At 40.4% G+C, this 26,231-nt stretch overlaps 1 protein-coding gene across 8 annotated transcripts in view; it reads left to right on the top strand.

The window, feature by feature from the left end:
- Positions 1 to 26,231, top strand: part of CTNND1 (catenin delta 1) — a 44,037-nt gene that overhangs the window by 2,466 nt on the left and 15,340 nt on the right. For 4 of the 8 annotated variants that reach the window (XM_045514780.2, XM_010952375.3, XM_010952372.3 and 1 more), the window contains exons 2-6: positions 18,038 to 18,153; positions 19,375 to 19,664; positions 21,655 to 21,726; positions 22,469 to 22,621; positions 22,978 to 23,513. In XM_045514780.2, the coding sequence (XP_045370736.2) occupies positions 19,470 to 19,664; positions 21,655 to 21,726; positions 22,469 to 22,621; positions 22,978 to 23,513 (956 nt within the window). In that variant the 5' untranslated portion in view covers positions 18,038 to 18,153; positions 19,375 to 19,469. The remainder of the gene's footprint in view (positions 1 to 18,037; positions 18,154 to 19,374; positions 19,665 to 21,654; positions 21,727 to 22,468; positions 22,622 to 22,977; positions 23,514 to 26,231) is intronic. The other 4 variants (XM_045514781.2, XM_074371979.1, XM_010952380.3 and 1 more) reach the window with 4 other exon arrangements.

The raw sequence follows: 26,231 nt of genomic DNA, 5'->3' as shown, positions 1-26,231 counted from the left end.
AGAGTTCTAGTGCCTTTCATAGGACTCCAGTTATAGAGAATCAAAGGGACTAGAATATGTTCTTTCAGCTAGGATGAAAACTGGGACGATTGGAAATCTTAAAAGAAAGAAAGAAAGAAAAAAAGGCTCTGAGTAATTGAAATTCAGCCTTAGGTTTATGAGGTAGTTGCTCTCTAGGGATGGGTGAGACAGGATGGATGCAAATAAATTAAGCATAGATCACTATTCAGTTACAATAACAAAATGGTTAGCTCTGTATAATTTATTGCTTTCAATTTTGGTACCTGGTGGTCCCCTGTTACTGACTGCCAGCCCTGCCTCTTCCAACCCCCTCCTTGTTTTTTTTACTGAGTGCTAAGCATTTTGCATAAACTATGTTTTTAAATTGAAGTATAATTGATTTACATGCATAAACTATTAATTTTCCACAAAAACTTTTTTGTTTTTGTTTATTTTTTGTTTTTTTAAGGAATTTGAGCCTCAGAGAAGCTGAGGTTTGCTGAAAATTTCACTGCTTCTAAGTGGTCAAGGGCAGGATTAAACCCTGATCTGACTAACTAGAAAGTTCATGGACTTAACCATTAAAACATTGCCATTCTCCAGACAGAACAGAAACAAGAGCCAGAACTACAATGAGCTCTTGCTTGAGCAGGAGTGTCTCCTCTTGCTGAGGGTCAGTGCTCAGATTTCTAACCCTCTCCATGTTAGGGTAATGTATGTAAAAAAAAAAAAAAAAAAAAATCCATTTTCCATAAAGCCTATGGGAGCTAGATATTCTAGAATGGATATTATCTCAACCTTTAGAGTAGGGATCTTTCCATATGCACACCATTGCTGTCATAATTTCATAAACTTACTGGAAATACCTCAAACTTCATTTGATTATCAGTGAAAGTTTTTCTTTTTAACAGAATTTTCAGGCATGTGGTTTGGAATAATATTGCCAGCTTGCAGGGAGAGGTTTGTAATAGGTAGTTCAAATAATGTTTATAACATTGTATTAAAAATTGTCTATTTATTTTTATTTTTGTCTTTCCGTCTAGACTGAGTTGTTTGAGGGTAGGTACTGTTTTATCTCTATCCTCTTTGCACCTATCTTAGTGTCTGGTATTCCCTGAAGTGCTCAGTAAGCCTTGGTTAAATAAGGTACTTGATGGGAATCAGTGAGGAACTTTTGTGGGGAAGGCTGAAAGGAAGTTGAGATAGGAAGCAATACAACATAGGTTAATAAAATTGTGGTGTAATTTTGAAACTTTAGTCTGTAGTTTAACCTTTTATGTATCTCCTACCTTCCATTTTTAAGTAAAGTTTCTGGAAGTAATTGAAGAATTAAATTTAAAATTTTTATTTAATCCTACTTCCTTTCTGGGCAAGCAGTACAAAAAATAGTGTGACAAGTAAGGGTCCTAGTCAGTTCATTTCATAATATAGGCTGCTGTTGACTTAAGACAGCGAAACCTTAAATGTAGCCATTTTCTAGAGGAGAGGAACTGGTTACCCAGAACATATTAGGACCGCAGCAGGGAAGTATTGCTTTCAGCCATGTTGGAAGTGAATGATTTATATACTTGTTAATAAAAACATAAAACCTTGGGATGATAATTTTGGACATTGGTATTTCAAAGAAAGTATGGTTGGATATCATTGTATTTTTTGTCACTGCTTTCGCCATGAAACTTGAGGAGATTTTGTTCACAGAGTGTGTTGGGAAGTTTGAGTTTAAGAACCCAAATTAATTTTCATAGGAAATTGAAGTAATAGTAACAAGAAATTTGCTTAAATGAATGAGCTATAGGTTATCAGTATGTGATTTCACGGTCTCTTCCTTCAAAACAGGGGTTAAATGCTATGAGAGGCTGAAATAGGAATTGCTTTGCCTAAATGCAGCTGCCTCTGAGGTTTCCAATAGAGTGCATTGATATAGCCTGGCAGGGAGATTGTAAAGTGGGGGAAGAACAACTGTTCTGATTAGAACTAACAAGGGGGAAATAAGGATATGAATTGATATGTATTTAGTTACATTGTATAATGTATTTTTGGATGTAACTTTTTTCCCCCTTAATTCTACTTGGAGTTACATGTCATTGATCCTTAAATATTAAGTGTTGAGAACTGGGCCCACATTTACTATTCTGGTTCAGGGACAGTGTTCCTCATTTTTAAGGCCATTTCCTCTCCAGGGAGTCCTTAAGTCTGACTGAAATGGTGTGGGCAATTTAGAGCAGGGATATAGTGGGGACATTCTGAGGATCCAGAGTATTTTTAAAGTCTTCTTGGATGGCCAACAGGTAGCTTGGTCATGACTTTTGCAAAACATGTCCCATTTTGTGATGATAAAAGCAACTTTAACTTTTTATTTTGAAAACGTTTCAAACTTCCAGGAAAGTTGGAAGAGTAGCACAGTAACTCTTGTATACCCTTCCCTTCTCTTGAGAACAGTTGTTAGAATTTTGCTGCAAATGTTTTATTTACTATTTACTATTTTTGGATCAATATGGTGACCAAACAGAACTTCCAATCTGAGCGTTCCATAAACATGGAAAGGCAAAACAGCTTTGCATGGGTAAGAACATGGATGCTGGAGCCAGACTGCCTGGGCTCAAATTCTTATTCTGTCACTTAACTACTAAGTAACCTTGGGCAAATTGTTTAATTGCTCTCTGCCTTGGTCTCTTTGTCTGTAAAATGAGGACAGTAATACTAACCATTTTATAGGATCGTTGTGATGATGAAGTGACTTAATGCGTACAAACTCATAGGACCATGCCCAGCTCATAGTTACACATTGTGTTTGCTATTAGAATGGATACTTCAAATGAATTCAAACATTGTTTGTTGGACTAAGTGCCCTTTAATGTATCTTAAAACCTGAAACCCTGTGGTAGATATAAATGCTTATATTACAGAATAAATGGGCTTCCTGGATGGATATGCTAATTTTTTTATGGGCAAAAAAGTGTCTTTAACAATAGGCAGGTCTGGGGAGTTGTGCGGACAAGGTTGTTCAAAATAATAAGGGTGCTATGGGAATGGATAACATTTTTTTGGTTGGGGGGAGGTAATTAGGTTGGTTGGTTTGTTTATTTATTTATCTATCTAATGTTACTGTTTTTTTAACAGAGGTACTGGGGATTGAACCCAGAACCTCGTGCATGCTAAGCATGCACTCTACCATTGAGCTACAATCTTCCCCCTCTGGGAATGGATAACTCTTAATAAAGGAAAGTGAGGTGTGAGTAGGGGAAGAGAAGCTTATGTCAAAGCTTGTATGTCTTGCAGTAATTTACAAGACTTGGATACTATAGGGGAAAGAATAGCTATACAAGTTTTTCCTACCTTTTTGTATCTACAAGAGACAGACAAAACTCTAGCATCCAAGGGTAAACTTCCTTTAATTTCTGCAGAGAATGGATTGAAAAAGCTTTGGTTGGGTTTATTATTCTTGACTTTGAACCAGATTCTTTTCCTTGACGTCTCACTTGTCCAACCAGGATTTTGTGGGATAATACTCAGTTTTGAATATAGAGGGAACAATTACATAGAAATGAAGGCAGTCTTTTATTACCTTTTTTCTTGAAGTAAACCTCCCTCTTTTATGTTCAAGAAACATCATTCTCTATTTTCAACCCTTATTTATGAACATTTGCAAAACTGGGACTTGTAGAAATTTTGAGTTCATCAATGCTTCCTGTGAGAAGTGTGCTTCTGAGAAAGAGGTCTGCTCTTGTATGTGGAAAAGCCGAACTCTAGTCTGTGGGAAATATCTGTGTTAGATGTAGCCTTGCCTAGAAACTTTTGGCTTCTTGTAGCCTAAGATTTGCCTTCTTTTTTCCTTCCCTTCATACTAAATAATCCATGAAACTAGCGTTCTGAGTAGTATTTAAACTAATTTCTATTGGCACTCCATAGTTTCCTATCATAACTCTGTCACCCAGCTCTCCATTTTTTTTTTTTAAACCCAAATTTTCCTCTACTGATTCTCCTACATTTCTTTTTGTTTTCTTTCCTCTTCTTTGGTGTCTCCCTTTGCTTCCCCTATTTTTCTTTCGCCTTAGATTGGTAGTCTTCATGGGCATCGTTTTGCCTCAGTAACACTTAATATGGAAGAAATTTCTAATTCTTAATAGAATAAATTGTACATGTGTTGAAGCTACAAATATTAGGATACTGCTTCTGTTTTATTTCAGTTAGATCTAGATTAGGATTAATTGTTGTAGTTCAAGAAGATTCATCTCTTCTTGTAGTTCAGATAGTTTTTATCCTTCTGGTTTTGAAATCTCTCCATATTTACTAATTAGTTACTCATTTTGGCTCTGTTGACAGTAGAGCAAAAAGAACTTTTCCCAAAGTAAATTGTCACTTTTGTGTGTGCTTCCCATTTCTATATTGCAGTGTGGTAGCCCATTGAGAGAGATCTCTTTGTGGAGTAAAAAGATTTTTGTTTTAGGAAGCTTATATTTTAAGAAGCCAAAATATATATTCTGATGGCTGCTGACCTAAGACATTGTTATAGAAACTAGGTCAACTTTTCAGTACTTTTATAAAGCACTTACAGTTCCCATTTCATTGCAAGTGAAGTAAATCTCATTGAAATAAAGTAGCTGGTGTATATTCAGTACACTTTTAAAATAGAGTAGTCTATTTTAAAGGAGAAATTGATGCCAATCTGATTTCTTTCCACTGTTTCTTTGTTGGAATGGGGGAAGTTTTGTAACTTCTCTGCTGTTCTGCTCTTTGTTGACTGCTTTGTAAACCAGGCAGAATTGGCAATTTGAATGTCTGTCTTGCTAAAGTCAGCCAAACCTCCAGGCAAGGCTATCCGAGAACCTAGCTGATCGGCCTAAGGTCATAATTAGAAAAAAATGTATAGAAAGAAAATGAAACAATGTTGATTTATTTTTCTAAAATTTAACTTTTTGTTTTCATTGAAAAAGTAAAACTTCATTCATTCAAAAGAAATTTGAGAGCCTGTGGTACCCTAGATAGACTTCACAGAGCTTACATTCTAATTGGGAGAGGTAGATGTTAAGTAAGTAAATATATAGTATGTCAGAGTGTGATAATACTGTTGAGAAAAAATAAAGCAGAATTTGTAGGGTGGTAAATAAGAAGCACAAGGGTAGGAGTGAGGTGGTTTAATATAGAGTGGTCAGGGAACACCTCATTTATCAGGTATGTTTGAGAGAGACCTAAAGAAATTCGAGTGAAGTCTTGTTGATAGGAGTACAAAGTGCTAAGGCCCTGAAATGATTGTTACCAGCAAGCCAGAGAGATGGGGGCAGAAGTAGACCTGTTCAGACAGGTCCAGTGAGTTTATTTGGGGGAAGGAGGGACAATATAGGACCTCATCCTGCACTACACAGTACAGGGAAAAGTCTCACTTCAGAGCCCAGAGACAACAGCTGTTAACAATTTTCAATGTGTTTATAAGGAGTTGAGGCAACACCTGGCCCAGCCTCCATCTTTGTCTCATTGCAGAGGTTCCATGTGAGTATAATCACATAATTGACAGAGTAGCAGGATGTTTGTATGTGTTTGGAAAGTGAGATCAAAATTTTCTTCCCTAGAGAAATCTATTTCTCTACCTTCTTATCTACAGAGTCAGATTTCTATGAACAGAAGATGTGACAGCCTAGATCTGGTACAGTTTCCTTTTGAGTACCTTTGTTGGTTTGGTTTATGACCAAATACTATGCCTACCCCACTTACCTACTGCTTTTCTTTTTACTCATTAGACCAAAAAGCTCCTGCTTCCCCACAAGCTGTAATCATTGGGATTTAATGGCTTCAGGAGCCAGTTATAGGTCACCATATCCATATTTATGTCTTGCATGTCAGGGAAGAAAATCACCCCTGATAACTAACTGTATGTCTGTTTTCCCTTTTCATATGTGTATTTAAGCAGTAATGGTTGTTAAAGTATATGCTGAACCACTTGGCCTTGTTGACTTTGGGACTGAGGAAGAAGCACCAACTATTTAGTGATTGATGTTTTATGTTAACCCCATATTTGAAAGTAAAAGGATATTTGATTACCAGAGTAGGTAGTTGTGTCTTGAGTTACCCATTCTTACTATCCCTCTCAAGATTTCTAGTTTAGCTAGTCTGAATTTCAGTGAGAGTTTCTCTGTCTCTGTCTCTCTTGGTTTGGAGTTTAGCCCTAGAACTTGACCTGGTTACCCTCTGCTCTTCCCTTTAATTATACCTATCTAGTTGTCATCCTATCTAGAAGTCAGTCATCCTGTTACTTAATATCATCCTTGGGAGATGACCTCAATCAGGAAACATTTTTTCCCCCTTCCATCCCTTTCTCCTTTGGTCAGGTAACTATCATCTTGCATAGGAGATATTCTAGGCAATCAGATTCCCCCAGATTTTGAAATTTTTTAAATAACTGCTTGATATGTATTATTTCAACATTTATGGATGCTTGTAGTTGTTCTGAGTTTGTCTTTCAGTGCCATTCTTTTTTCCTAAGTCTTTAGTGACATACTTCCTTGTGGAAATGTTTCTCTTTATGCTTCTTCCTCTTTTTTTTTTTTTTTTTTTTTTGGTGGAGGTACTGGGAATTAAACCCAGGACCTCGTGCATGCTAAGCATGCACTCTGCCACTGAGCTGTACCCATTCCTCTATGCTTCTTCTGAAAACATCTTGCTACTCACTTGCTCTCACTTAACGCAGAAGTTAAAGTGACTTGCGTGGATAAATGTCAGAGGTAACACTTGAATCCAGAGTTTCTGTTTATTTCTGTTGTCAACTGGGCTAAAGTTATCTAGGGTCTTGAATGCTAGAGTTAGGGCTTTGGACTTCTTTTGGGGTGAAATGTGGAACCAATCTTTGAAAATGTGGCACAGCTCTTTGTTCCTTGTAGAAAACTTAAACTAAGTTATTTGAAAAATAATCGGATTGTCCAGTCTGCAGTGTAAATAGGGATATCCTCCAGTGTAGCAACTCAGGATTCCAAAGAAGTGAGACCATTCTTCCTTTTAGATTCTGAGTCTAGAAAATAGGATTTAGATTTATGTCATTCCAGCCATCTTTATATTTAAATCCATGTTTTCAGAGAGCCTCTAATCCAGACTGAATAATGATCTGAGTTGTCTGGTGAAAACAGTAAAGCAGGTCCAAATAATGTATTATAATGAGTGCCCTTTGGGGAGAGGAATGTGGTAGTCAGAGGGTTGTCAGGGATAGGCCAGTACAGTGGTTCCCACCAGCTGACTAACAGAATCACTTTGAGGGCTTTTCAGAAACATAAATTCTGAGGCATTCCCTGCAGAGCTTGAGGTATGGCGGATGGAGAGGTAGATTTGGGAGGTTGTATTAAAAAAAAAAACAACACACAAAACAAACTTCCAGGTGATTTGATCACAGGTTTGAGGACCACAAAACCTAGACATTTAAGCTACATACCTATGTCATTTCTCAGATGGGTGATTATTTAAATAGTATGAGAAGTAGAGAAGAATAGTTCATGGTGGTAGACATGGTAAGTTTGAAATTTTCTACCTCTGTATCCTGTATTGTTTTGGAATTACACATGTCATTGCCTGATTAGGGGATTATGCCAGCACTTAGTTGGAATGTAGGACTTGCTTCTTAGGGGAAGGGAAACTTTTAGACCCTATCTCCATTTCCCCTCTCCATTTTGAAATTGTGGAACAAATTCAAGAGAGGATGTTAGCATTGAAACTCAGCTGGACAATTTGTTTAAAACTCAACAGGAAGGGCCAATGTTACTTCCCGTCTGAAAAGGAAGTGCTGGCTTCCTTCCCTTACTCCTTGGCTAAGGCTGGTCAACTTAGAATATGGGTGGGGGAGGGCTGATCATGTTAATACTTTAACTGGCTACCCAGGCCTTGGGAAATTGGATTACTGTCAATGTTCAAAGTGCATAATTTTTGCTCCCTTCTCAGCTGTATGGGCTCGTGTCTCCTTGACCTTAAGTGATAGCCCTGTACTAGGTTTGTTGCAGTCCAGGAAGCCTTCCAATCTCTTAGACATTATTTGACATTTAACTCTATACTGAAAATAGATTGAGGAGTTGTAGAGAAGAAACTGAAATCCATTTGACACTGAGGAGTAGGTTGTGGAAAGGAGAATATAATCAGGCAGAAAGGAGTAGATGACAAAAGTTTCTTATTTTTAAATTGAGCCAAGAAAGCATTCCTTCTGAGAGGGGCCAGTTGGCATTCTTCCTGCTATTTTAGTACTGGCTTCTCCTTCCTACTGGCCAGTCAATTGTATTAAGTGTTTGATGTGAGTTTGAACTGTGGTCTCTGGGGGTGGGGGAAGGGAGAGTGGTGGAAACAGCTGGTGCCTTCATCAAGCTATCTCAATTATGCTTCTTTTCAGGGTGTTTAGCGGTGGGGGGGTGGTAGAGGAATTGGATGTGTGTTAGCAGAGTCCCAGCAACTCTCAGTAGTGGGATTGGATTCTTGGGCACTCTTAATGCTATGTGGGATGTTGGCTAGTTGGAATGTAGCAAAACCTTTCCCAATCACATTCTTTTCTCAGCCTCCCCTCCCTTCAATCTTCAGCTTTGGGCCTGATTTGGAAAGAAAGGGATATGTGGGAAGTTAGATAGTAAAACAGATTCATACTTTTACAATCGTTGAATGTTCAGCTTAAGTCTTGGGCTCTTCCATTGATTTTCTCCTTATCCATTTTTTATTCCTTTGGTTGAGTTTTCTAAATATGTCTGCAAACAGCCAGAGATACAATTAGAACCAGGACGTCTGGTGAAATCATACTGAATTGCGATCAGTTGGCTCTACTGGTCTCCTTTCCTCCCTCACACCATGGGCTGACTGTATTTCGGAATCAGCACGCATACGAAATAGACACAGATGATTGATTCGTTCTTGCAAGCAGCACGCATTCAACGATCTGCTCAATTTGAGACAGAGAGCCTGTCAAGCTTCCATTTGGAGCAGCAGCATTGATATGGGTGTGTCTAGTTCTCTGTCTGGGGTGTGTCTTTTATAACCCTCTTTTTTTTTTTTTTTTTAAAGAAGTATCTCAGAAAACTGTCCTATTAGACTCTTCTATTTTTTACCTGCTTTTGGTATAACCGTGTCACACAGTAGTACTTAGTTGACTGATTTATTTGGTCTAGGCTATGGATGACGGAGAATTGGATAAGAATACTAACAACTGTAACTAATTTTTAAAGTTATTCTTGAGTGAAAAAAGGAGTCAGTGCTAGGTAAACTTTTGTGTGTGTGTATGCTTCAGTGATAGAGTTTACAGTGGCTAGGCCCTGCTGTTAAATTCTGTTCTAAAACATAGTGTTGCTAAATATTCTTTTTCTTCTATCCTGCCCTAGAACGGCTGACTATTGTGTATATACCTGCCCCAACTCCTTTCACCTGGTCATATCATATCCAGATACTGACTAATTCCTTCTAAGTGTGCTGTTTTAGACTTAGCTCTTTTTGCCCCATCATGTATGGTCTAAATCAGGCTTCTGCCCAGAGTACTTCTAGCAGATCCAAGAAGGGGAAAGAAGTCGAGGAGAAAAGATAAGAAATGATAGCATATTAGTAGTTAGTTGTCTGAAATGTCCCTCTGGTTGGAGAACTCTGTGTTGGGCCTTGTGCTTTGCTTTATGCAAAGGGAATTGAGCTCTGGGGGCAAAGGGTGTTACTTTTTTGGATTTCAAGAATTTCTGGCTAATGGAGCTTGACTTCTATTTGCATCTTTGCTTCTGGGGTTTAGGGCTAACATCCACTGAGCTTGTACAAGATAATAGAAGAATGTATCATTTATCCCATTCTTGGTATCAGCTGAAGACACTTATTAGGAAGGGGGGGCTTTCTTTTCTGATGAAGTTCCGAATCTATAGCCCCTGACCCACTCCATGGAGAATAGTGAGCAGGAAAAGCTGAGTTTGCTGTCTTGCCCTTTTTGCTGCAAGGGTTACTGTTCAGTTCCTAGTGGGGCTCCTTTCATTCCCTAGGGAAGTCGAGAACTTTGCTCCCAGCACCTGCTAGTGCCTATCCTGCCTCTTTGTAGGGTGGAGTCTGCTGCCTTTGTTCTCTGCCGGGCCTCTTAGGAATCAACTTTTTGCTTGTGGGGAAAGTAGTTCGAAAGACTTAGAAAACAGTAGAAGTTGGTGATAGAGGACGTGAGGGAGGATGTGCCCTAAAGTAGTTCTCCTGGTGCGAATATTCCATTGACTGAATTCAGGTTGGGGATCAGATTGCTATGATGAAGCTTTCTATGGGATGTATCACATGTAGCTGAGTATAATAGCAGTAGCTTTAAAATCCCCAGTGTAAAGTGAAGAAACTAGTCAAATAGGAGTCTTTAAAATCCTCTCTTCCACTCTGAACCCTTAGATCCTTACTCAGTATCTTTCTGCTGATTCTTAAAGGCCTGAGCTTTGTCCCATGTAGTGTTGGCTTGGGGCAGGGAGGAGGGTTGTTTTCCCCGAACATGATAAGGAACTGAGCAGGGCAGAGTGGGAGCTCTGGCTGGTGATTGGTAGACAGGATGCCCTGGAATGCGGTTGGCTTGCAGCCCAGAATCCAGCACTTTGTATTTGTTTGTTTCTGGGAGACTGTGGTCTGGTGCTACTGTGACAGGAAGTGAGAAAGCTGGGAGTGGGGGAACGGAGAGGGGCAATGTCTTTGTGGTTCTCCTGTGAAATCTCTTTGTCTCTGGGGAGCAGCCCTGCTTTAGGGCTCTACTGAGAAGAGAGCAACCTTTGTGTGTCTAATGGGTCTCAGAGCATCTAGCTACTCGGAGGGATTAGGGAGTGTGAATTCTGGTCTTTTGCGTCTTAGCACTTGAGTTATATAAATGGCCTCGATCTTCTAGCATTGGGGATCTCACTGACTTTTATGTGTGCTACTATTATTTATAGATCTCTAGGATTTAATTAAGAAAGGAATGTTGAAAGGAGATAGATGATTATTTATGTAATATTTATTCACTGTATATATTGCAGATACCCTGCTGGGTCTGAAAGGGACAGAGAAACAGGCAATGCTGAGGCCCTACATTTTAGATCTCATCCTTCCAATTGACACTTAACTACGAACAGAGCTGGAGAAACCTACCCATTTTTAATTTCAGTATTGAGAGGTACTGGTAATTCTGTTTGCACTTAACTAGGAATTGGTAGTTTCCTAGGATTTTTTCCCTCTCTGTCTAGACTGAAATAGTACCTGTAGCACTTTGTTTTCCTCTTCCTCTGTTTTCCCTCTTGTTTTGTGTTTTCCTTGCCCTCCATTCCAGCTGTGAAACAGGCATCTCTTCTCACTTTGTGGATTGGGTGGCTGAGTCCTCAACTTTTTGCCAAGCTGGCTAGTCCCTGAGCACACACACAGACCGGCCATTGATTGCCCAGGAGGACAGCTGCCCTAGAGGCAGATTGCTAACATACCGCTAGAACAATCCCTCCCCTCTATTCTGGTGCTGGCCTGCACTGTCTTCCCTGCTTCAAGTTCCTTCTCTTTCCCACCCCACCTCTGATCTCTGCTTTTGGTTTAGTGAGATGTCACATTGAAAATGAAAGTAGGGATATTTGTGATTAGATTTTCTTTCTTGAGGTGTTATTAGAGACTGTAGCAAGTAGCCAGATTTCTAGAGCGGGCCTTTCAGTGGAAAAGTAGGTGATTTTGTACAAAGTAGTACCACTTTTTTCCTTGCACCTTCCGTCCTGAGTTCTTGTTCTTTTTAAAATGGGAAATCTAAGGTAGATTGCAAGTTATTTTTCCCTTTCCCCAAAACTGAGTGAGTGAGGTCTTGTCTTTAAAATGAAGGTGAGACCCAACAGTCTGCATGTTTCCACCTCATCCTTTCTCACCTCCTTTCCCTCCTCGCCTCAAAGTTTACTTTTGGTCATCTTCTCTGTTGGAGTTAGATTGACTTTTAACCACAAGAAGCATAGAAAGTTCATACTTACTTAACTGTGTCAAGGAGAAGGAACAGGGACTTGGAGTAGAACAGATGTGCTTCCATCACTTACTAGTTATATGATGACCTTGGGCAGGATACTGAATACTTCTGAACAGTTTACTCAATAAAAGGGGCCAACCTTACCTCAGAAGTTATTGGGAAGATTATGTGTGATAATTTATAGGAGGAGATAAGTAATTAATAACTCACAACTTTTCTTCCCCTGTAAAGTCAGATTTTCTTCTTTCTTTTAGATAGGGAGAAACGTTTCCTTCAGCTATCTGCTCTGTAGCTGAAATAGGACCTTCATGCTTCTTTTGATTTCTTTATACTCATACCTTTGCTCTCTCTGTTGCTTGTCTTGAAAGGGAGGTGTACTCTAAACCTAATGTCTTGCTGCTCTTGTCAGGGCTCTGAGGAAGCCGGACTGTAAATATGACTCAATTACGTACTTTCAGCTTTTCCAAGTCATCTTCAAATGATGGGCAAAGAGATGGTGGGAATGCCAGAGGCAGGTTAGGGGGTTTGTTGAGAAGCTGCCACTTTAAACAAGGAATGTGAGCTCAAACAGTGGGTGACCTCTAGTAAACCTTAAGGTTAAGCTTTTTTTCCATGAATTTTGTTTTTTTTCCAAGCTTGGGTTAAGGAAGGGTGTAAAGTGTGTCTTTTATGACAAAAGAGTTAAACAGTACCTTTCCATTTTGATTAGAGTTTTTCTCATTTCCCTTTATATACCTGACCTCCCTCTCTTTTTCCCTCCTTTTGTAGGAAGGAGAAAGGCATCTGGCCTCTCCCTTTCCTCCAGTCTGACACCTCCCTCTGTTTTTTGCCCCTCCCTCATATCTTTGTTTCCTTATCGGCCTCACCCTAAAGCTCTCCTATCTCCTTATAAGGCTGGGTGAGGTGCCTTTGGCAGGGTTGCAACAGGGATTCAGGTAAGTAACATGGTGTGTCTCAGACTCTCAGGATTGAGAGAAAATTCCGTGTTAATCTGTCCAGTGGAGGTCCTTGGAGAGGCACGTGGTTAGTGGGGGAGGAGAAGGAGGCGGCCTGGCCTGAGAGATCAGAAGGACTTGTTAGACCAGTCCTGTGTGTGTGTGTGTGTGTGTGTGTGTGTCATACGCGCTCCAGAGAGAAGCAGGTTTTGTTTCTTTCCATACCCTTTCAGTCCTGGGCCCCTCACTACCTGAAAGCCACACCCTTCCTTTGCTTCAAAGCCAGTCCAGCATTTAGCCATTTTAGTATACTATGGATTGAGGGGTTCTCATAATATTTGGGAGGGGAAAAGAAAGCAAGAAAAATGTTCCTTCTAGTTTCTGAATTCAGGGTAAAGATGGTGGAGGTTTTTTTTCTTTCTTTCTTTCTTTTAAAGTCACAGTAAAAACTTTAAATCCTGGGGAATGGGGGTATAGCTCAGTGGTAGGGCTCTTGCTTAGCACGCATGAGGTCCTGAGATCAATCCCCAATACTTCCATTAATCAAATAAATAAATAAATAAAACCCCCCAAAACTTTAACTCCTGACAGGTAACTAGGACATTTAAGGTGTCCTGTTGAGATTGCCAGCTCAACCTCCTTTTAACAAGGAGTATTAAAAAACAAAAAATCTTATATGTATTTGTTTTCCTTTTATTTCTGAAACTCCAGTCAGGTAGAATGTATCACTTTTTCCTAAGAGGAGAGTGATTTGCCAGAGACTCCCTAAATTCATCAGAGAGATTCATGGTGGACACAAATCCAGTCTTTCCTTGTCAAAGTGAAACTCTTCAGTCAGCCTTTTGGGTTCTCTGAAGTGGAGAAGCTGGGTGTAGATTAAAGCAGATCCACAGAGAGGCCCAGAAACTGCTAAACACCTAAGACAAGGCCATTTCCAGAATATCAGTTTTGTAATTCCTGAGAAGTGCTCAGTTGACATGAGATTGTAAAGTGAACAGAGTCCTTGTCCTCTTTCTCTCTTTTTACAAATCATATCCAAAGGTTTGGGGTTAGTATGGGATGAGCCTTTCCAGTGAGGCAGATATACTAGAATTGTTCTGACTGAGCTTTGAATTGGTCTAAGCTTTGGATGGGGGAACATCAAAGTAGTGGGTGGGGTACTTAGACTTTGGACTTAAGTACAAGCACTCTGTGATAAGAAGCCATAGAAAAACTATTGGCAAAATATATTCCCTTTGATTTAAAAATAAAATGGCAATTGTGTGGTTGAACAGGACTGATTGCTTTGAATTTGGGGGTAAATGCCAGTTAAGGCAAATAAATGCCTTTTAGGTGTCTGGAAGAGCTACCTTTCTTGGTTTGAATGTTATGTAATACAGTTCTGTAGTGTTGTAGGTGCTATATTTTATTGATTAGTATTCTTCAGTAGAAGGCTCAGCGTGCTTTTTAAAAAAGCTGTTTGAAATCCCTAGGATGATATAGAAGAGGGGTTTTGCTCATCATTGTTTTTAGAGATAGGGCATAACTTTATGACATTGGATTTGATTTCATATGAATAAATAGAAAGAAAGGAGGAGAGCTGCCTTTGGGGCTGGCTACAGAAGATAAAATTTCTTTCTTAAGAATCCAAAGACCATTTTTTTGGGCTTAGAGTTCTCTACCTCAAGACAAATAATTTTTTCTCTTTCTGCAGAGGCTTACATGCCTAATTCTGGTCATCTCTTTGAGTATACTTTATGTGAATTGCATGGAGGTAGGAGAGAGGTTCAGAGTCACCCAGCCTATAGTTTTACATATATTAGCCCATTAAAGCTAAACTTTGAAAAGTAATAAAAAGTAAAGCTTACAGAGGTTATAACTTCTCCAAGATCTCACTGCTATTTTTTTGGCGGAGCCAGGACTTGAACTCCAAGTCTGGAGTTTTGTTTGGTTTTTCCCTTTAAGAAAGTATAGGATTCCTGTAGTTTACAGGACTACTGTGAGTGGGAGAGGGGAGCATGTGGAGACATGTGGTATATTCAACAGCCCTACCAACACCAAAAACTCTAGTCCCTTGTGTTAACAGCTATTTGTAGTAGTATTTGTATTAGTAACAATATTAATAGCTTTCTGTGTGTCAAGACATTCTCTAAGTGCTTTATGTGGATTGTCTCATTTAGTCTCGATAACCACCCTGTGTTTTATTTCCACCATTTTACAGAAAAGAAACCTGAGGTTTCTAGGGATCAAGTGGTATTTTGTCCAAAGTCTTATAGCTAAGAAGCAATGGACCTGCGATGTGAATGCAGTCTTTCCGAAGCCTGTATTCTTAACCTCTAAGAATCATAATTCCAAGTTATATTTCTACAGCCAGTTTACAGTAGGATGAATCATTCTGGGGACTGTGCTATTGGGAAGTGTTTTTTTGGTCCTGTTACCTGGTTGGCATTGTGCAACTGTTTGGTTTTTCTGGGTATTTGATTTCATTTAAGTTCTTTTGGTTTGGAATTCTTGCAAAATAGACTGAGTATTTGCTGTTTTCATTGCTTGAATGTGGGAGCCTTACTGCAGACTCATAGGTCTTGCTTGCTAAGAGTAAAATCAGTTTTTCTCAGAATGTCTGGTCTCAGGGGAATAGCAAGATTCACTTGTTCACTTTGCCTCCCCACCTCCCCTTCAGAATTCCTTAATGATCTTTTTATAGTGAGAGCATGTGTAATCCATTGAAAATATTGCGGCGACCTGTAAAGATGTTGGCCTGGAGTCTTAAGGCTTTCCTGACTCTTAACTACTAAAATCAGTTAATAGTTTGCATATTTTGGTCTATAGCATAATTTTTCAATGATGTGTATGTATGGCATGGAGAAGGCTCTCAAGTCTCTGAGTTGTGAGGTGGTGTACTATCGTTTGCCTAACCGCTTCATTCATATGTGCCTAACTGCCACATATGCTTTCTTTTTCCTCCCATTTATTTCTTCCACTTGTATCATATATATAGACATAATGGATAACCTTTTAACCTAAAGATAAACAGAAACCCTTTCCCATTTTCCTGTGATGTTTGGGAAGAAAGCTCTTAAGAGTTGTAGGAGAGGGGGGCTGGACCATCCATCTTAAAATGTACTTGTTTTTTTGGACTTAACAGCATGCAGTAGAAAGAGAATACAGACTCTGGAAAGGCAAAGATCTAGGTTTAAGTTCAGAATTTGCTATTAACTGAAGACCTTGGGTAATTTCTTCACCTACAGACTGTTTTCTCATTTGCAGTAAAACTTCCTTAGAGTTGTTGTAAAGATTGCCAGGATAATAAATGTAAAACATTCAGTAATTGTTAATTCTTTTCACCTTCTCTTTCTCCTTGGTAATAAACTGCTAAGGCCTCAAATAGTGAATTGAGAGTTCATTATAGCAGATGTGTAATTCTGTGATGACTGCCAGGCATTAGAAAAGCACCCTGTGTCCCTGAAACACTAGTCTAAGTGGGACCTCCTAGTAAATAGTATTGGAGTAGGGAAACCAGCTCATCCACTTCTTAGAACTCAGTTGTGCTCTTGATCCGGTTAATTTCATCTGCTAGTTCACAAAATAGTTTTGGGCTGAGGCATTATCATTAAGTAATATAATTGGAAGATAGAAACTAACTCCTGAAACAACTTAATACCTCACATTTGTATAACATACCTTATCTTACCTGATCCTCACAGCAACTCTGAGTTAGACTGGGCTGGTGGTATTGGCATCTTACAGATGAGAACGTGATGGTGACTTACTGTCACTGGCTAGTGGCAGAGCCAGGACTAGAACTGGCCTTCTGAGTCCTAGTCTATCCTACACAGCTCTGCTTCTGTCCTCTTTGAGGCAGAAAATCTCCCCGCATGCTTTTAGGCCTAGGAATCTGATCTTCTCTTCTTAACTGTTCTGCTTTCTCCAAATTAGAGTCAGGTGGTTAGCTTTTAAAGCCATGAAGATGGGGGAAACTAAGGACTTTCCAGATATTGCTTCCTGACATAGAGTCCTGGGTAGAGTCCCTATTACCCCTCCTAACTCGTTGTATTGTATTAAAGTTGTGGGGGCAAAAAGTGGCTATTTATGGCAGGGTGAGAATTTCTCTGTGCAGCAGGGAGTGTTGTCAGTGTATGCCCCATAGTAGTGGTAGTTTGGGCTTTTATGAGCAAAGAAGATTATAGGGTGGAGACTGCCGGAGTGGTAACTGCAGTTCAGCTTTGTTGAAACGCAGAACTGGAAGAATCTCTTGAGCAGAGTCCTCTTGGTATAGGAGGTTCTTAGGTCATTGTACATAGTGGATAAGGGCAAGTGCTAAAATGAAGCAAAGGAGATGAAAAGGGAGCAACATTAAAAAAAAATAAGGCTACTTACTAAGACCTTTGAGTGGCCTGTGGAATGTAGAGTAGGAATATGAGAAAGCAACAGTGGGCTTTGGACTTAAAGGAAGAACAGGAGTTGAAAAATGATTGTGGGAGCCCAGCTCTGGATAGGAGTAATTTAGAGAAAGGCTACCACAGTCATGGATTTAGGGACTGGATCCACTGGAAGGAGTCTCAGTGATGCAGAATTAATCAAGCAGTTTATTGGTCACCTGTTAATCAGTTCCTCTGGGTACTCTTGAATGCTGTGTACACTCTAAAGCAAACAGGCCCAAGCATTTGTGCTTGGTGGGACTCTGGGGAGCGTGGGAAAGAGAACTGAAGCAAAAGACTCAGCCTAGGCTAGTCCCCACATGTCTTCCCCACTGCGACTATTGCATTGGTTTCTCAATGTCTTTGTGGGCATGCTGGTACTGGGCTTTGAGGTTTCTGCCTTAGGGGTGGGAAGGAGGGGGAAGGGCATTCCAAAAGTGATTCCCCCCCACCCCCCACCCACTTTGCTTGCTGAGAACAAGGGGTAAATGACTTTTTATCCATATTATAACCTGCTCCTGGTTCTCTACAGAAGTATAAGTAGAGGATCTCTGATATGATAGTAGAATCCAGGTTTTAGTGAAAACTACATCCAAGGTCCAGGTATTTGAAAACAGCAAAGTCCAAAGGGCATTTGTCACATTAAGCAATTCTAAGTCATATTTTAAATTGCTCCCTTCCATTCCCAGATTGTTTTTTTTCCCCAATACCTGCCCTTAGTCCTCTTATTTTTTTTAATGTATTAGGTGTATTTTATTTTCCTCTCATTCCTATTTTTCCTCTAAATATTTCTACAGCTCTCTCCTTCCTGCTTCCTCCTTGCTGTGGTGGCTGGGATGCTTCTCCCATGATTTTTTGAATCTAGACTGGGCTGTTCTCTGTGTTAAACCAATCAATTACGACCTCTTAACAGGTGTGTATGTAAATATGTTTATTAAGAATAAAATTTTTTAAGTGCCTTTTTTTTTTTTCTGAGGGGTTGATAAGAGGGTGGGGAGTAAGAGGGGATTTATTCTAAAACCTGCTTTTCAATACGGTGTATCTTGAACTGCCCACAAAGTCTCTCATAGCCAACTTGTAAGAGAAAAACTTCAAGTCTAATGGTTACTAGCCAACTTGCAGTTTATATAATAGGGCATGGGGAACTCTTCATTTCTGTATAACTATCATTTATTGTGTAAACATATAAACCCTCCATAAATACTTGGATATTTACCCTGAGTTGGAATAAGTAAAGATGTAAAAATACAGTCTGTATAGAGCTTTCTGCAGGATAACAGAGATGTTGGAAGTTCCAGCCATTGACTGTCTGGAGGTTAGAATATGAACTACTTTAAGGGATAACTTCATAGTTTGAGCCTAATGCTCCTTTTCCGACTCTGCAAAGGGGTGTGAAGATCAATGATAATGGTGCCTTTTTAAACACAGACTTTTTTGCTTTCTTGTCTCCATTAGCCAAGGCACACGTTTTGCCCTCAATAGTAGAATAGTTTTGAAAAGTAGAAAGGGTTTTTTATAAACGTATCAAATATGAGGGTCTTAGTTTTGTTTTCTGCCTTTGATGGTGGAAAGTTTTTTTTTTTTTTTTTTTTTTTTTACTACTTCCATTGCTTACTGGCATTTTAATTTAGCATATTCATTTAGTATATTTTGCCACCACTGCAGCATTTTCAGTGTTCAGATTTAGGAGAGGTTGAGTAAGATTTGTACTGCCCCCTATCTCTAGAGGTGGCTTGTCGCTACAGGACAGTGAGTGCTTATCTATACTGTGGAGTTACAGTTTTCACTGAGTTGATGCTAGCAAATATTTCCAGGGAAAAATAATCTAATTTTAATCTAATGTCATGACTACAGGCTTTAGCCACATTCTCCCTCTCCTACCAACAGTGTAGAGACTTGAATCTAGTTGTACCTTTCTTTTCAATAGTTATTTATGGTTGGGTATTAAAGGGGGTGGTGGGCAAAGGATCGTGCTTGAGCAGACACTGGTGATGGGCTCCCAGGCTTGGTGGTGGCTCTCTTTCTGCACTGCAGTAAAACCACAAGAGGGTATCTTTGGCTCTGGGGTTAATAATTCATCTGTCTTCTCTGACCTGTGACCTTTTCTCTCCTCTCTCTTACCTTTTCCCGGTAGTGTGAAGTGAGGGGGGCCTTTTCCCTCCTTCCTCCTCCCTCTGTGATCCACCTTCCTTTTTACCCTGCCCTGCGGCGGCTCTGCCCCTTACCTTCATGGACGACTCAGAGGTGGAGTCGACCGCCAGCATCTTGGCCTCTGTGAAGGAACAAGAGGCCCAGTTTGAGAAGCTGACCCGGGCGCTGGAGGAGGAACGGCGCCACGTCTCGGCGCAGCTGGAACGCGTCCGGGTCTCACCACAAGATGCCAACCCACTCATGGCCAACGGCACCCTCACCCGCCGGCATCAGGTAACCCCTCTCTCCATCAGACCTGCAGGTAGGACTTTGGCATGGTCGTAGAGAGGCAGTCATCCTTGGGAAACTACTGTCCTTGTGGTGATGGACTGTCTAGTACCCATGCTTCATGATAGCCTTTGCAGGGGTGATAAATACTGATTAAGAGATAGGGAATGTTGGCTGCTGTGCGGAGTTGGGAGGACTTATCTCTGGAATCCATTTGACTTCCTGTTTGCTGGAGTGGGGTTTCTGGGTTGGGATGCAGTTCTAGTAATGGTAGATCATATAATTTGGAGCTGTACTTAAGTTACTTCTGTTTTTTTCTGTCTTCCCTTACCCACTTTGGTATCAAAAATTCAGGAAATTAAATGCCTACTGCTTAGTGATTGGGGATGTTGGGCATCTTGTATTCTCAATCTCCCTCAGGGAACAGTCTGCTCAGAAGATGTGGCAGTGTCCATAAATTGTATATTCCTGCTCCATACTCTTTTTGTTGGCTGTGTATATTATGTCTTGGAGGAAGGGGTCATTGTTGACTCTGTTGGTTAGAGTTGGAGAGGGAGCATCATGCTGCTGTTTTACTCAGATAACCACAGGAGCCAGTGGTCTCTGGGTTGGCTGACTCTATGATGTGACTTGGGAGAGTTGGTGTTAGAAATGAGAAGTATCTTGTGTTTCCTATGGTTTCTCTAGTCTGACTTTGCTGTGATGTAATCTGTCTGAGGTTTGTGTGTGTGTGTGTGTATGTGTGTGTGTGTGTTTGTGTGTGTGGTAGGCATTGCCTGATACAGATCTCTTGTGGGAACTTAGAACAGTGTTCATGCTCTAGTAGTGCTTTTCATTGATTACTTATTTATTTTTTAAGACAGAGAAGGTCCTTTATGCTGAGGAACATGTTGAGTGAGAGGACATAATTCCAATTGGGGATGATCAGGAATTTGGAAGCAGTGTGTTTGCAATGTTCCTAGAATTTTTTTAGGAACAAGAATAGAGAGTTAAGGTTGAGAGGTATGTATTGAAAAGGAGAGCAGGACTGCTCAGCCTTGGAGGTGGTGGGGAATTCCAGGATTTAGTGCACAGATTCTCTGCCTCTTTCTCTTTTATTTTTAACTTTTGCTCAGCAATGAAACCACACCCTTCCTTCTTCCTGAGAGTAATGTTTAACTTCCTTTCCCTACAGCATTACACTCCCTATGTAATGGGAGTAGGGTGGGGGAAGAGTCTCCCAAGGTGGCTGGATCTTACTGTCTTCTATTTGAAGGGTAACAGTCAAATGTATTTTTATGTAGTATTATGTCATTAGATTATTTCCTGATGTTTAAGACAGAACAACTTAAGAGTGACATTTTCAAATGTGTTCTGTGGCTCTGGTAATTGGTGATGAAGACACTGAGATGTCTGTTTGCTTAAGGGGAGCTGAGATACTTTTCTTCCTACTTGGAAAGAGACTCATATATCTTGCTTCTTTCTTTAAAAAGCTTCCTGGTATGGGAGTTTCCAGTGGTTGTAGATTGTGAAGATGCATGAAACAATAAAGAAGGCTTTTGGAAACGCCCCAACCTAGCCTTTCCGACTTTCCGTATGTTCTTATTGCTTTCCAAAAAGATTGTGTGTTGGAGAACTTACCTGAGTCTCTGCTATTTATTCAGCAAATAGGTTTTGAGTACCTATCATGTGCCAGGCACTGTTCAAGGCACTAGGGATACATCATTGAGCAAAACTAACCAAACACAAAAACCAAAAAAACCTCTGCCCCTCATAGCGTTTACGTTCTTATGTTCCAGAGACCCAGTCTGCCAGAGTTCGAGACCCAGTTCCAATTTTGAGGAAAGTGCTAAGTCTAAGGAGTGATGTGGTTCTTTTATGTGTACTGACAGAAGGACTCCAGGCCACAAATATCTTCTTGAAAGCCCTTTTCCTGTTTGGAAAAAAAGATCATTTGTGTTTCATAGAGCAAAAGAAGGCCACAAAATGAATTGTCTTCTTGTGGGCTGTGTTTCAGAACGGCCGGTTTGTGGGCGATGCTGACCTTGAGCGACAGAAATTTTCAGATCTAAAGCTCAACGGACCCCAGGTAATTGTTTTGGCCCAAGGTCTGGGTTGTTTATTCATATCTTTCTTACTTCCTCAGCCTATAAGTGAATATTGATGTCTTGCAAAGTGCCTGGCACATTGTAATCTCCCATTAATTAATTTCATTGAGGAAAATTTTTAAAGGGGAACTTCAAAGTATATATGTAGTTTTATTTTGGAATTAATTATAATGACCATTGACCCAGTATTTGATCCCTAATTTCTGCATCCTTATTCTAGAATGGGTGTGGTTCTACTTCATAGAAAACCTTACCTATAATCTGGCTGGTCTTGAGCCTTTGACATATCTGGAGAATAGCACAGAGCTAGGCAGAAGATGGCTCTTACTGGGATTTTCTGGTTCATCTTATAATTTCTTACTAGGTGAACTTTATTTTGAAGGATCACTGAGATGTAGATGCAGCTGCAGTTAATATAGTTCATATTCACTTAGATGACTAGTAGTACTGGGAAGTTAAATCTGCTGTCTCTGTCACTTGGGTATTGATGTAGCTATAGTTAACTCAGTTCATGTTTGTTAAATGACTAGAACTAGGAAATTATATCTTCTGCCCATTTGTACAAGTCTGGAAGTGGGGGCAGCCACCACTTTAAAAATCTTGGGGCCCAAAGAAGATGCATGAGGAATCTCTGTCTTCAGGGAGGCAGTGCCTCTCATTGGGATGGATTGTTAATATATATGGCTTAATAGTAGCTCTTTCTTTTTTCTCTTTTTCACATAGGATCACAGTCACCTCTTGTATAGCACCATTCCCAGGATGCAAGAGCCAGGGCAAATTGTGGAGACCTACACAGAGGAGGACCCTGAAGGAGCCATGTCTGTAGTCTCTGTGGAAACCTCGGATGATGGAACCACTCGGCGCACAGAGACCACAGTAAGATTAAGACTTGCATAAAGTCTGGGATGATGGAGCAGGTCTTCCTGTGGTCTCTGTTAAGGGGAGGGGTTAAGCATTTAATTAGGATGGATGAAGAGCCACTGATCTATAATGAAGGCATAAAGAAAGTGATCTCTAGCTATACAGAGAAGATACAAGAGATAAGGAAAAATCTAGTGGAATGAGGAAGAGAGTCTGCAGTAGCTTCGCGTAGAGGCATAGTTACTACCAGCACAATTTTCCTGCCTGACAACTTCCTATAAGATGGAGAGAAGGGTAGATTGCATGGCATTTCTAGGTAAAGTGAACTTAATTTGTTCACTTATTTTTCTTTTCTCTTTCCTTACTTCAAGGTCAAGAAAGTAGTGAAGACTGTGACAACGCGGACAGTTCAGCCAGTCCCTGTGGGACCAGATGGGCTGCCTGTGGATGCCTCATCACTTTCTAATAACTATATCCAGACTCTGGGTCGTGACTTCCGCAAGAATGGCAATGGGGGGCCCGGTCCCTATGTGGGGCAAGCAGGCACTGCTACCCTTCCCAGGAACTTCCACTACCCTCCTGATGGATATGGCCGCCACTATGAAGATGGTTATCCAAGTGGCAGTGACAATTATGGCAGTCTGTCCCGGGTGACCCGCATTGAGGAACGGTATAGGCCCAGCATGGAAGGTTACCGGGCACCTAGTAGACAGGATGTCTACGGGCCCCAGCCCCAGGTTCGGGTAGGTGGGAGCAGCGTGGATCTGCACCGCTTTCATCCAGAGCCTTATGGGCTTGAGGATGACCAGCGTAGCATGGGCTACGATGACCTGGATTACGGCATGATGTCTGATTATGGCACTGCCCGTCGGACTGGGACACCCTCTGACCCTCGGCGACGCCTCAGGTAGGCAAGGAAAGGGTCTTTCCTAGATAGCAAAAAGGGGTAGCTCTTCCTTCTCCTGAGTGCTTTTTGGGATTAGAGATACTTTGGTCCCCTCCCCCTCTGCCTTTTTTTTGTGGAAGCCCATGCTGTTCTTCCCTTTTCTGATTTTACAAAGTATTGGCTTGCTTTTTTGTCTCCTTTTCATTATAAAAATCATATATTCTAATTATAGAAAACAACTTGTGATGGTTATTGGTCTGTGTCCTGAAGAGTGGCCTTTGCTCCTATGCCAGGAGTTTCTTTTATTTCTGCCTAAGATCTGATGCCCTTTTGGTGATACGGGAGTACCACAAGGGAGCCTGGTGTCTGAGGCTATGGAGTACTTGTGAATTTCTTCACCTTCTGGTTTGGTATTAAGAATGGGGTTGAGAGTTTTAGGCTTTCAGGGCCAGAATAGACAGTTAAGGGTACGTATAAGAACCCTCCCTGTGGTGGTTTTAATCTCAAGTTCAAAATAAACCTTAATCTCACAAAACCCCTGACCCTTTGTGTTTATTTAGGTTCTTATATTTGATTGTAAAAGTGATGGAGGTGGGGTGGCATCCTTAGAGGTTGGTACATTGTTGACACACTGAAAGGTCAGTAAGCAGCTGCCTCTTCCGACTTTATTGCTTATCCTTGGGGGTTCTTTGGTCATGTGAAAAAGAGAGTAATGATATTTGGACTGGTAGATGGTTTGCCTTGAGAAAATGCTTTAGAATGAGAGTTAGTAAACCTTTTCTGTAAAGGACTAGGTAGAACTATTTTAGGCTTTGCAGACAGTGTATCATTTTTGTTGTATGTGGTTATTCTTTTTACAACCTTTTAAAAATATAAAAGCCATTCTTAGTTCTGTACAGAAACAGGGTTGGCCTATGGGCTGCCAACATTAGAATAAATTAGAGACAGTGTTTTCCAGGCAAAGAGAAATAATAAGAATTAAGGGAGAAGATTTATGGATGTCTTAATGGTAAGGATATCCTGGCAGCTGTTGTTGAATTTCTGTATGAGGTCATGACTTTCTAAAGCAAATGCCTTAGTGCTCATTTTCCTCATATTAGGTGGCTTTGGTTAGTGAACTGGGCTGGGCCCAGGAGTAGAGGCCTCATTATCTAAGCCTGAGTCACTTACCTTTCAGGTATCTTTTGGACAGCAGATCCAACTCCCATGTGACTCACCTTTTATTCCTGGGGTGAGGGTAAGGGGGCACACCAGACCTCAGCTGGTGCAGCTTGGAGCAGTGGTAGATAATAGCTTTCACCAAAGGAGTCTGTCCAGGGTGTTGGCTCCTTCTGCTTGTTGACAAGTCTGCTTTTCCCGACTTCCTCATTAGTATAGTGATTGGATTTAGGTGCGTGCAGGTGGCCAGGTCATTCTGTTGTCCCTAGCTGTGGCAACTGACATAAAGAGAGGATTTGGGCTTGGTTCTTGGGTTTGTTCCAGGGTGGTTCTGGACTTGGAAACCTGCTTGACTAGCAAGAACATTTGCTGCTTCCTATTCCAGGCCGAGGAGAGCAATACGAGGTCAAACGAAAATAGTAAGGCAGAATGATTAGTAGAAAAACCACTGAACCAGAAGACCTTGGTTCTAGTTGTGCCTTTGCCACTAGCTGCGTAGCCTCAAGCAAGTCATTTAATCTTTCTGGGCACAGCTTTGTAAAACAAGGGAAAGAATGTCATGATCCACCTCTTGTAAAAATATCTCAAGTGACCAAAATCTTGGTTCTAGTAATTATTTTTGTACTTGCTTATATTGAAATAACAATAAAGGTGAGAACATGGCTCACTACAAAACTGAAAAGGAACTGCTGTTAACATTTTGGTGCATTTCCTTTGTGTTCTTTTTCCTATACATGTAAATATACTCTGACTTTATTTTTCCCATACTAAAATGGAATCTTACATAACACACAGTTTAGTAGCCCACTTAAAAAACTTAGCTATATATCCTGTTTGTTTTGTTTAAATAATATTAAAAAATAGTGATTTTTACTAAATGCATTGTCTACCTGAATCACTGTTGACAGCTATGAGGCAGCCCCTTTGCTCAGGTTAATAACCTTGAGGGTTTGGTGACAGTGGGAGTGGTTTTGTGGAACAAACAACGGGCTTATTTGGAGAGTTCCACACAATGGATTCTCCTCTCCTGTGGGAGCCACAGAGTGAGATGAGCTCACAGATAATGGGTCTCTTCCTTCCTGGTGGTTATGAATAAATAATAGTGTGACAGACTCACCCTCTAGTGGTTGTTGGTAGTATTGAAATAGGGAGAAATATCTCCGGTTAGACTTTATTCTTTACCTTCAATTGCTTCGTTTCTATTCCTTTTCTGAGTGCCTGGGTATCCCAAATGTGATGGTGGCCAGTAATGTCTATTTTGACAGAATTGGAAGTACTGTCTTTAGAAATGGGAGGCTAGAAATCTTACCTCCTATACATTTGTTGAGTAGCAGAGATGATCTTGGGATGAACTGTGCAGATTAATGTTCAAGCTCATCAATACCAAAAGCTAGGTCCTCATGAGGTAGCAAGAAATCCTATACTGCTTATACTATTATTACTTCCTTTTTTATAATTTCCAAAATAGGGTAAGGAGAGGCTTAAATATGAAGTGTTTCAAGGGTCTTATCCCATCAGCTATTTCCTGTGTGTGTAAATGCCTCATTTCCCCTTTAGCAAAGGCCTTATGAGAGCTGTTCT

Source organism: Camelus bactrianus, chromosome 10 (assembly GCF_048773025.1).
Source record: "Camelus bactrianus isolate YW-2024 breed Bactrian camel chromosome 10, ASM4877302v1, whole genome shotgun sequence".
NCBI classification, from domain to species: Eukaryota; Metazoa; Chordata; class Mammalia; order Artiodactyla; family Camelidae; genus Camelus; species Camelus bactrianus.
This window is presented reverse-complemented; position numbering and strand designations above follow the sequence as displayed.